The sequence below is a fragment of the Taudactylus pleione genome, unplaced genomic scaffold, assembly GCF_031769625.1.
Source record: "Taudactylus pleione unplaced genomic scaffold, aTauple2 ptg000529l, whole genome shotgun sequence".
In the NCBI taxonomy this organism is placed as follows: Eukaryota; Metazoa; Chordata; class Amphibia; order Anura; family Myobatrachidae; genus Taudactylus; species Taudactylus pleione.
In genome coordinates, this window is record NW_028284931.1 from 3,986,949 (window position 1) to 3,999,038 (window position 12,090).

The 12,090-nt window shown below is 46.8% G+C and overlaps 1 protein-coding gene across 3 annotated transcripts in view; it reads left to right on the forward strand.

The window, feature by feature from the left end:
- The window catches only part of FZR1 (fizzy and cell division cycle 20 related 1), a 111,612-nt gene that overhangs the window by 62,283 nt on the left and 37,239 nt on the right, over nucleotides 1-12,090 (forward strand). For all 3 annotated transcript variants that reach the window (XM_088450831.1, XM_088450833.1, XM_088450832.1), the window contains 3 exons: nucleotides 7,476-7,578; nucleotides 7,688-7,872; nucleotides 7,970-8,203. In XM_088450831.1, the coding sequence (XP_088306957.1) occupies nucleotides 7,476-7,578; nucleotides 7,688-7,872; nucleotides 7,970-8,203 (522 nt within the window). The remainder of the gene's footprint in view (nucleotides 1-7,475; nucleotides 7,579-7,687; nucleotides 7,873-7,969; nucleotides 8,204-12,090) is intronic.

Here is a 12,090-nt window from a genome sequence, read left to right on the forward strand (position 1 = left end):
ACCACAGGGTGTGGCGCACTTATTTTCAGTGGTGTGAATCCAGAAACTATGATCCTCAGGTGTTCCGGGTTTCCAGAATCTTGGAGTTCCTTCAATCAGGTTTGGACCTCGGCTTACGCCTGGCCTTTCTGAAGGTTCATGTGTCTGCTTTGTCCGTGTGGTTTCAGCGACGGATTGCTACGCTACCGGATGTTCACACCTTTTTCCAGGGTGTTCTCAGGATCCAGCCTCCCTTCGTGCCTCCTGTGGCTCCTTGGGACTTGGCGGTGGTGCTACGTGTCTTGCAGGGTCCTCCTTTTGAGCCTCTTGAGTCGGTGGACCTCAAGTGGCTGACGTTCAAGACCGTTTTTCTCCTGGCAATTGCTTCTGCCAGGAGGGTGTCAGAGTTGGGGGCGCTTTCCTGTCGCCCCCCCTTTTCTGATTTTTCACCAGGACAGAGCGGTGCTCCGCACTCGTCCTGAATTTTTACCCAAAGTGGTCTCCAAGTTCCACATTAATCAGGAGCTTGTCGTGCCAGCTTTTCAGTCACCTGATCTTTCAGCTGGTGAGACTTCCTTAGATGTAGTCCGGGCGCTTAGAATCTACGTGGACCGGACTGCTTCGGTTAGGAAGTCGGATTCATTGTTTGTCCCCTTCGGTTTTCACAAGAGGGGTTGGCCTGCCAACAAGCAAACGTTAGCCCGTTGGCTTCGTTCAGTTATTTGTGAGGCTTATGCACAGGAGGGTTTACCTGTGCCAGCCTCTGTTAAGGCTCATTCCACTCGTTCTGTGGGTCCTTCTTGGGCTGCTAGACGTGGCGCTTCTGCTGTTCAGCTGTGTAAGGCGGCCACTTGGTCTTCCATTCAAACGTTTTTGAGGTTCTATGCGTTTGACACCTTCATCTCTCAGGATGCATCCTTTGGGCGCCGGGTGCTCCTTTCAGCACAGGAGCGTCCCTGCCCTTAGTTAAACTGCTTTGGGACATCCCCAAGGTCAACCCTGTGGACCCCCTATGGACCCTGAAGTAGAAAACAAGAGATATGGTAAGAACTTACCTTTGTTATCTCTGTTTCTACGAAGTCCATAGGGTCCACAGGGCGCCCGCCCTGACGTACCTGGCTTCAAATGGACTGTGTGGCTGGTCACCGGTATTCCGTCTCCCATTTCTGTGAGTATGGTTTCTTGTGTGTTCCAGTCTTCCTTCTCTCTGTTTTAGTCTCCTCCTCCGGCCTTAGCTGCTTACCAACTGAGGTGCTGTGGCTCGGGGGCGGGGTATAGAGGAGGACGGACCCAAGTGCATCCTGGGAGCAGCAAAGCTTTAACTGCGTGGTGCCCGTGGATCCAGATCCAGCTATACGCCAAGGTCAACCCTGTGGACCCTATGGACTTCGTAGAAACCGAGATAACAAAGGTAAGTTCTTACCATAGCTCTTGTTATCTAGGTGCTCACATAGATACATAAAACTTAACTTTTAATCAAGATATTCATAAAATGTGTATAGTTACTGACAATAATGAACACACAAACAATAAAGACACACATCAATGATAGAACGTTAATGTGACCGATGTCTCGCATTCGTTCACAGATGAACATCTATGGTCCTGTAGAAAGAAAAATATTGCAGATGGCAGCAAATTATATGGATTCGTTATATACCCAAATTTCTAAGCAGGCCACCAACATCAATAATGGTCATTAAAGGGTCATTCAAACAAAAGGAAAATTTCATCAGATCTACAGATAATTTCAACTCTAGATAGTTTTTGCCAAAAGTGAAAATATTTTGAACCATGATATAAGCAATTTACAGCCAATGCTCTTCTGTTTTGTAACATGAATTCCAACGTTTCAATGCTTTTACTGCATTTTCCTCATGGATGAGTTAAAAGCATTGAAACGTTGGAATGCATGTAGCCTGTCGTCATTACATTGATGTCTGACCTGAGTGCCGCTTCCAAAGAGGACCTTCTATTTACCCTGTGCTATGGGACATACGAAGAAGGTATCTGGCAGAAAAACCGCGCTATAATGTAATTATATAAAATTTACATTATATAATGTATAGTGCGTGCGTGCATCGGGCGCACCCTTTTCCCCACAGCACTGTCATGACCAAGTGAAGATTTTCACCTAGGCATTGTGAGATCTCCAAACTCCACCAACATGAACCAGAAGTGTGTGTGTGTCTAAGGATCCCAAGGAATATTTCATTGAAAACCTGATTAAAATCTGTTCAGTAGTTCTCGAATTTATCAGGAACATACATACATACACAATTTTAGAGAGATATAATAGATAAATATATACTATGTGTGTGTGTGTGTATATATATATATGTGTGTATGTATGTATGTGTAATATATATATATATATATATATATATATATATATAAATACATACATACACGCACACACAATTTCTTGGCGCACATGAGCCCATTTCTATGGTCAGTCGTGTATTTAAAAATGTTAATATGGTATATAAATAGTTTTCATTGTGTTTGAAGTTTTTTTTCTTTTTTCTTATTATTATTATTAAATGTAAAATATAACTATACTGTAAAAGCACAATATCACTTTGTTTGACTACTTTGCATCCATTTTCCCTGTACACAAATAACAAACTTCCATGAAAGTGAGCACTCATTGGTCCTGAATGATCCAGAAAGTAGTGTGAAGGTGGTTTGAGGAAGTGGTCCTGTCATGTTCGTACAGTCCTAATGAGCTGTTGATGGCCACTGAGTGACATAACGACAGCAGAGGCTACAACAAAATTACCCTATTTAAAGTCTTTGCAATATGTAAAAGATGTAGAGTGGCTTTTATTGCCGGTATGAACGATCTTGCTTACCAGCGAAAAAGCAAACAATCTCTATTCATTAGGGTCCATAGGGCTCCACAGGGGAGACAATGGGGTGTAGGTGGGACTTGGAGGACCGGGCACCAACAGCAAAGCTTTTCAATCCCACGGTGCTCATTCCCCCTATACCCCGCCCACAGCCTGAGGGTAACTCAGTTTCGTTGGTGTCCGGCAGGAGCTGGATCACAGTTTTAACAGTGGGGCTGCTATTAAGCAGCCCAAGTTTTTTTTTATTTTTTATAATTAACTTTTATTTTCATTTATTCTACTACTGAGCAGCAAGCAGCGTGAGACAGTCCTTTGGACGTTTGCACTGCTGCTCCATCAACCCTCCGCGGTGCTGTGACACCAGCCCTTTGTTAGGTGCTCCCGGCGGGGCTCCAAGGAGGACCTAGCAAGCAAGACTCCCCGGACCCCAGACTGCAGCCGGGACTCAAGGGAACAGGTAAGGCAGATCCCCGCTGATGGGGACCCGCGTCTATGCACAGTCTTGCGTCCGGTCTCAGGAGATAGACCAGAGGCTCTGATGTGGACACCAGGGCATTACAAGCACTAGTGCAGGGCACAGTTAAGGCCAGGGGACCCGGTGGTTAATGTCAGCAGGAGATAGACCAGAGGCTCTGATGTGGACACAAGGGCATTACAAGCACTAGTGCAGGGCACAGTTAAGGCCAGGGGACCCGGTGGTTAATGTCAGCATAGGGGAGAAGGCGCTCTCCCTGTGACCAAACCCCCAGCTCAGGGCGCCATTCCAATACTGTCTTGCTGCTTCTCCCTCATCCTCCACACCCTCTGAGACTTACGGCAGCCATTTTCTGCATTTAGGTCTTCAGGAACGATGGGTCTAGTCTCCTTGTATAACTCTCCCAAGGGCCAGGTAGGGCTATATCCTACCAGTCACTGCGGTCTATATTGTATATTCTGCATTTGAATGTGACTTGTGCTAGCGCTGTTGTCTGTTTTCCTTTTTTTTGTCCTATTACTGTCGGCTTATACCTTTTCCCTTTATTCTACTATAACCCTGGCATACTAAGGTATAGGTTCATTGTACCTCACATCTCCCTATATTTGTGAGGGCTATCACTATATATCGCTGTTGCGCTCTAAACTGTGCCATATTACACATATTTATTTATTAATAGTTTCTTATATAGCGAATCATATTCTGTTTTGCTTTACAACTGGAAACAGTAATAGAACAAAACTGGGTAATAACACATATATAGGTAGGAAGGCCCTGTTCGCAAGCTTACAATCTATAGGGAAATAGGCATTGATACACAAGGATAGGTGCTATATATTGCATTTTGGTCCAGCCAGAATGCACAGTTTCTTGGTTGGCTGCATGATCCAGTCACACAGGAATGTCGACCAAATGTCATGAGGATGTGAGAGAAAGACAATGTGTGAGATTGTGTGTGGACTGTAAAAAGGGGATGTAATTGGATATGGAAGCTATGAAGGTTATGTGGGAGGTTCTGGAATTTGAACATACATATAGGTTGCTCACTGCACTGTCAGATTGTGCATTACATTATTCTTGCAGCTCTGTCTGGCAGAGGCAAGAATAACGAGCAGCAGGCTGCTCCCACTCTGAAGCTAAGCCTGCTGAGCAGGACTTCCAAAACACCAGAGGACCTCATTCAGGATGGTCTTTGTGCATCTTGTTATACTGCCCTGGGCCCATCAGCCCTGGTGTCCTCTTCTCAGGACCCACCCTTTTCACAGGTACTGGTAAAATTGCAGACCACCTTGTGGTCCCTGTGGTAGCTCCCCCTATGGAATAGCCACAGCAGCTACTCCCTGCAAATCCTTTGCCTCCCCCATGGGGAGACGTACTTTCTACCTCAGTGCAGAGTCTGGCGGATACCTCCTACAGCCTTTCAACAAATGCTGCAAAAGGAGAGACCCTTACCTAGTAAACTACTAAGCGTGCTGTGTTATCTTCCCAGTCCACCCGCTATCGGATGAATTCTCATTTGGGGAGGCAGAAGAATCAGACCTCTCCGACTCCCCTCTCGGGAGACGAGGAACCCCCCTCTAAATTGAATATACGGTACTGTACCTGCACTTGTGAGAGCTGTAAAATGTATTCTTCAAATAGAAGAGACAAAACCCGCTCCTAAGGCAAAAGAGCCACTCTTTAAAAGACAAACGGTAGTTTTACCAGAATTTCCTCACTCTGATCATATGAGTGAGTCATGGAATATGCTCAGTAAAAGATTTCAGCTGCCTAAACGTTTAAGTTCCTTTTACCCTCTTCGCGCTACTGATTGCACTAAATGGGAAGTTCTCCCAACAGTGGATTACCACATGATACGTTTGGTTAAGAATGCTACCCTACTTTATCCATACTGCAACCTCCTTGAAGGAGACTACGGATAGAAGAATGAAAGCTTGTCTAAAATCTATATACTCTCTTACAGGAGCTATTACTCGTCGTCCTGCTTAGTGCTACGGCCTGGGTGGCAAAAGCCTCTGAGGGTTGGCAGAGGGCCTAGAAGAGACTTTTCCCTCTGATGCTTCGAGGGAAGAGCTGTCCTACATATCTCACATTAGAGATGCAGCCTCCTATTTTGGTGAATCTGCTTTGGATACGGCCCTACTAGCTTTCAAGGCATCTGCCACTTCTGTAGTAGCCTGCCGTATTGTTTTACTGCGCTTCTTGAAGGCTGATTCCGTCTCTAAAAAGCCATTGGAGTCTCTGCCTTATTCTAGGGATATCCTGTTTGGCCGAGAATTGGACAAAATTGTGACTACCTTGGCAGCTTCCAAGATGGCGTTCCTGCCCTCTCCATATAATGCAAAGCCTGGGATGTCATTCTTTCGGTCCTTTTGTCCTCAAGGAAAATCTAATGGTCAGTCCTTTCCAAGCCATCAGCCATCAACTAAGGCTTCCGAGCCTGGGATTAAACAGACCTGGGCTACTAGATATCCACCTACCAAACCTGAGAACAAGCCTTCAGCCTGACTGGGCGGGCCTCTCCCTCTGGGGCTCCCAGGTGGGAGGCCGACTTCTTCAATTCAACCAGTTCTAGCATCAGACCACATCAGACGCCTGGCTAAGAGAAGTGTTCTCCCACTGAGGGCTATTATTCTACCCTTTTCTAAGTTCAGAAGCCCAATGGCTGAGATGGTACTCCGATCTCTCCATAGATGTTGTTCTTCAACTTCCTCTACGACCAGACCTGTTTGTCTCAGGGTCCCTGTCTATATCTGGACCTGGCCCTACCTCTGTGGTCCAGACCATGGTCTGAGCATGTAAACCGGCCTCGGCCAGAATTGATCACCGGGTATGGCATACATATTTCCAGTGGTATGCTCATAGAAACTATGATCCTCAAGTTTTTAAGGTTTCTAGAATATTTGCCTTTTTTCAGACCGAATTGGATCTTTGACTCCGCATAGCTTCTCTGAAAGTGCACGTCTCTACTCTGTCCATCTGAATCCAGCGCAGAATTGCCCCTCTACCTGATGTTCACACCTTCCTGCAAGGTGTTCTATCTATACAACCTCCCTTTGTCCCTCCTGTGGCTACATGGGATTTGTCAGTGATTCTCCACACACTTTAGGAACATCCATTCGACTTGGAATTAGTGGATGTCAAGTGGCTCACTGCGAAGACACTTTTTTTTTTTCTGGCTATAGCATCTGCCCGTAGGGTATTGGATTTAGGGGCGCTTTCATGTCGCTCCTCCTTTTTAATCTTTCATCAGGACAGGGCTGTTCGTAGAACGCGCCTGGGCTTACTACCCAAGGTGGTCTCTTGTTTCCATCTTAATGAGAAAATTGTGGTTCTACATGGACTGTACTAGTTCAATCAGGAAATCTGACTCCCTCTTCATCTTATATGGATTCCATAAGAAGGGATGGCCCAGACTCTGGCCAGATGCCTTCGCATGACTATCTCACAGGCTTAGACTCAGACGGGCCTTCCTTGTCTGCTACAGTATCTGCTCATTCGACTCGTTCTGTGGGTCCCCCTCATGGGCAGTGTGGCATCTGTGCTGAACAGCTATGCAAGGCAGCCACGTGGTCTTCTGTCCACATTTTTCTTAGGTTTCATGCCTTTGATAAATTTGCCTCTCAGGATGCTTCCTTCGGGCACTGGGTTTTCCTCTCTGTTCAGAAGCGCCCCCACCCTTTAACAACTGCTTTGGGACATCCCCATTGTCTCCCCTGTGGAGCCCAATGGACCCTGAAGAAGAAAAGGAGAGTTATGGTATAACTTACCCTTGTTAACGCTTTCTTGGAAGTCCACAGGGCACCCATCTTGACGCACCTGGCTTCTATGAGTTTCTTCTCTTGGTCATTTGTTTCCTTCTCTGTGTGAGTGTGTGATTCTTTAGTGTACCAGTCTTCCTCCTCTCCTATTCTGCTCCTGCCTTGGGCTTGTTAACAAAATTGAGCTGCCCGCTGTGGGCGGGGTATAGGGGGAAGGACCGGAGTATCCTAAGATTGAAAAGCTTTGCTGTTGGTATCCGGTCCTCCAAGTCCCGTCTACATCCCATTGCCTCCCCTGTGGACTCTATGGACTTCGAAGAAAGAGAGTTAACCAGGGTAAGTTTTACCATAACTCCTTTTAATCTACTATTATAGGGGATTTTATTGATTTTTCTGCTTTGTTTGCAGGGAAATTTAGTTGCAGTTGGGACTCATAAAGGTTTTGTGCAGATTTGGGATGCATCAGCCGGGAAGAAGCTATCCACTCTAGAGGGGCATACAGCCAGAGTTGGTAAGACCAGCTTTGATGCACAAACCCCTGTTTCCTCTGTATTACAGACTTTTGTTGTTTGATCCCATGAGAGTTAAAATATAGATATATGTATACTTCTCAATTATAGGGGCTTTGGCGTGGAATGCAGATCAACTGTCCTCAGGTAGTAGAGACCGTATGATCTTGCAGAGAGATATCCGTACTCCACCAGTGCAATCTGAAAGGAGGTTACAGGGTCATAGGCAAGAGGTGTGTGGCCTCAAGTGGTCCACTGATCACCAGCTGCTGGCATCAGGAGGGAATGACAACAAGGTATAATTATTACTTTAGATGAACTTTTTTTTTTATTTTTAACTTTTTTGCTTTAATTTTAGATTGTTCTTTTACATTTGCATTCTGTTTCTTTCAGCTTTTAGTATGGAATCATTCAAGCTTAACTCCTGTCCAGCAGTACACAGAACATCTAGCTGCAGTGAAGGCAATTGCTTGGTCCCCCCACCAACATGGTCTGCTTGCTTCAGGAGGCGGCACAGCTGACCGCTGTATCAGATTCTGGAACACACTCACAGGTCAACCTCTTCAGTGCATTGACACTGGATCGCAGGTCTGTAACCTGGCCTGGTCAAAGCATGCTAATGAACTGGTAAGTGTAACTTAATGATGGTGTCTTCTGTTTGAGGGCCCATTCAAAACCTAGGTTTAGGTTGCTGTTGGTGCTTTGTGGTTTGAACATGGTGAAATGTCCACTGGAAATACTGCAGGCTATTGCTTGTTATTATGTAATCAGCAAGGTTTGAATTTTTGGTTTCAGTGATTTGATCCCTGTCCTGTGCATGTGGTCTTTGCAGGTCTGACTGGTCAATATACAAATTGTCCACAGAAGACCATACCACTAATGTTGTTCAGTGTGCAAGGTTTTGCAAACATTTGGAACTGGTTTAGATGTGCCTAGTTGTAAAATAATCAGTGACTGTGTAGAAAATTCAACACTGAGTTCTTCTTTCTTTGGATAACCGCATTTGGAGCAGTGGACGCACAAAGTATTATTTCTGGGGGACACAGAGATAACAATGGGTATAGGTGGTGAGCTGGAGCCTGGTCACCAAACAGTTAAATATCTTTACCCAGCAGCACAGGCTCTCTCTCCCCTATTCCTCTCTCCCCGCCCCCAGCCTTGAGGACTAGTTTTAGTTTGGTGCCTGTAGCAAGGGCACGTTTGTTAGGGGGCCTGTTAGTTTCCTTGTTCCTTTTTACTATATTATTTATTACTGCGGTGGGACAGCTTCCTACGGATGCCCCCATCGCCGCTCCAATGATTCCCTTGCCAATGGCCGGAGCGACAGCAACTGTGTCCAGTGTCCCCGGCCAGGTTTGCGTATATTGCCACTGGCAGTGGGGGCCAGTTTGTCTCTAACCCCACTAGACCACCAAGGTATGCTTGGCAACTGGGCGCTATTACTAATAGCGGCCAATTCCCTTGGGGTTGTCAGAAGGGGGGAGGACAAAATAACCTTTAAGCTTTGCCCCCAAAGGCTTCTACTCTCTCCTCCCAGAGAAAAACACTGGGCAAACATTTTCCATAGTGCCTGCCTTGCTGATGCTGAAAGACACGGGCTACCTACATGTATACCTCACCCCACAGTCAGGTTATACATTTGGATCCTTCCTCTTCTATTTGGGTTGGTAAGCATTATATTGCCCATTTACGACTTAAACAATACTGACACAAACATTCAATGCAGTTGAATAAGGGTATAGGTGAACTTTCATAGGCTCTTGACTTTGCTGCCTTCTATCTGTTTAACTTTTGTAATTTTACTGTGTTTAGTCTTTTACTTGGTGGGAATACTGATTTTAGTGTTCACATTCAATTGCGGCTATATACATTATCGTAGCCCCACTTATTTCTTTATTTGTGGTGCTTCTACATTCAGTGCTCTCCCCTTTTAAAATTTTACACCATTGTTTTATTAAACTTCTGTGTGTGGGGAGTTTCTTGGAATATTTTAAGATGTCTTCCAAGAACACGGCACCCAGCGAGGGGGACGCTGCTGTGCTGTGCAACTACATGAACATGCTGAAGCGCTTTCTACTCAAGCACAGGATCATGATTATGTGTCAAGTGTTTCACAGGTACGCAGCGAGAGTCCCTTCGGCCATGGCTTCCTCTCAGGAACCGGCATGGGCATTAACGTTCTCGCAGGTAATGCTGCAGTTAGCTAACCAACTTGCAACACCCAGACCACCTCCCCTTGTTTCTGTTGCTACAGGTGTGGATCAGTTAGTCAACATTTTGCCTGCTCAGTTAGATTCACAACCCACTGCTGTAAAGCCACTTTGTATTGAGAACTTCTCACATTCAGTACAGGGTCTAATGCAGGTGTCTACTTCCCTCTAACAGAGGCTGAATTAGGGACCTGCCGCCCAAGCGCAGACCCACCCGTCAGGAAAGCGCTATGCCCCAATCTGCTTGTGTCTCCAATTCTTATGTTTCCTCAGGCAACATCTCCTCCATCTGTTCTGAGGTAGAAAACTCCTCTTTCTACTTCAGGGTCCATAAGGGGTCCCCAGGGTTGACCTTGGGGTATAGGTTTGGAACCAAATCCGGGCACCACGCAGTTAAAGCTTTTAGCTCCCAGGATGCACTTGGTCCACTCTCCCTATAACCCCACCCCCAGCCAGAGGCACCTCAGTTTAAGTTGTGCCCGACCGGAGTCGGGTCACTGTTTAGTGCAGTGTGGAGCTGATTAGCAGCCCATAAGCTTTATTTTTTCTAAGTACAGTTTTTTTTATTTTTACTTTGGACTTTCAGAGCGGCAGCGTCGGACTGTCCATAGGACGTCTAAGCTGCCGCTCCGTCACCCCGCCGGCGCTGAGACGCCAGTACAGATCTGGGGATCTCAGCGGGACCCCAGAGTCTGTACTAGCCGGACTCTGTGGGCGCCCAGGACTGCTGCCGGATCTACGGGGAGCAGGTAAGGTCGCGGATCACCGCTTGCGGTGATCCGCGCATTTAATATGCAGTCCTGTGCCTCCGGTCTTCGGGGACAGACCGGAGGCGCCGGCAGTGGCGGCGGGCCCCCCATACCCCGTGTGTCCACTAGACCACCAGGGACTTACTGATCGGCGCTGGGAGCCGGCGTCCCGGGAGGTTAATAGCCGGCCAGGGGAGGAAGCTTTCCCTGTTACAGCGGCTCCTCCCCTCAGCTCAGCGCGCCTTTCAGTATGTATAGTCTGGCGTCGCTGAGCTGCTTCCTCCGCGGGCCACGCTTCTTCTGAGGTCTCCAGCGGCCATTTTCTTGTGGTGCAGCAGCAGAGCTCCGGAGATGGCAGTGAGTCCAGTCCCCCTGCGTACCTCACCATCAGGTCAGTGTACACAGTGCTGTAGCCTTCCCAGACACTGAATCTGGGTAAGTTGAATGCAGTGTAATAGTGCAGTATATTATATGACATGTTTATGTATATATGTATATATCTGCATGGTATGTGACTTATGCTAGTGCTGACTGTCTGTATTTAATTCTCTCACCTGTCAGTGTATATCTATCCCTTTTCCTTATCTGCCCTAATACAGCTGTACTTAGGGTGGTTCTGAGACCTCACATTTATATACTCGTTGATATTTGTGAGGTTTGTCACATACTGTTGCGTGCTGCACGTTGCCACATTTTTGTTGGAACTGTGTGTTGCATACGCTGAAAATGGGTCCCTGCGGCTAATTTTAGCATCAGTCAGGACCAGTATAGCACTGCTTGATATTTCCGCCAAGATTGGTCAGATATGTTTGACCAGGAGATAGAGCGTTATACTACACCCATTTTTGCTATCCTGCAAGTCATGTGCTGCAGGTGTTAGTGCGGAGGATTTGTTTAATAAAAGGTTCTGTGTGTGGCGTCATCTGGTGCCGGCCCCTTTCACGGTTTGGGAGGTTTGTTTTCTCGGGATCCTCTCAATTGCGGATCGCCGGGTGGGCCCCATTGTTGTACCTCACTTGGGGTTACTTCACCATACTGCCCTTTTCATCTCAGGGTATCTCGCAGTTACTTGCACTCTTCCCCTGTGACACAGACTATATACTTGCACTCTTCCCCTGTGACACAGACTATATACTGTGTCACAGTATATTTCATATACTGCGAAAACCCCCTGCAGGGAGCCTGCAGGGGGTTTTCGCAGTATATGAAATCCCCCTGGTGCCACCATAGTCTATCATTCCCCTTGCAGGGATTCCCACGGCCACCCTGGGTGGATGTCGTTTTCTCCGAAACGCAAATTGGCGTGGTTGACGCCCTGTGGTTACTTCCCAGTTGGCTCTGCGTGAACTGGATACTGTTTTGGGCTCTTTCCCTCTTACACGGGGGGAAGCCTATTTCAAGTATTATTATCCCTGCTTTGGGCTGGTGGCAGGTCCATTCTGGTTAGAGTGAATGTTGACCTGCACCTGTATCATACACCCTCAGTATTGCGTGCCTTCTGGTTCCCTGTTGCTGACTAGCGGGGGGATCGCATGGCGGGACTCTGGCTGTTGTC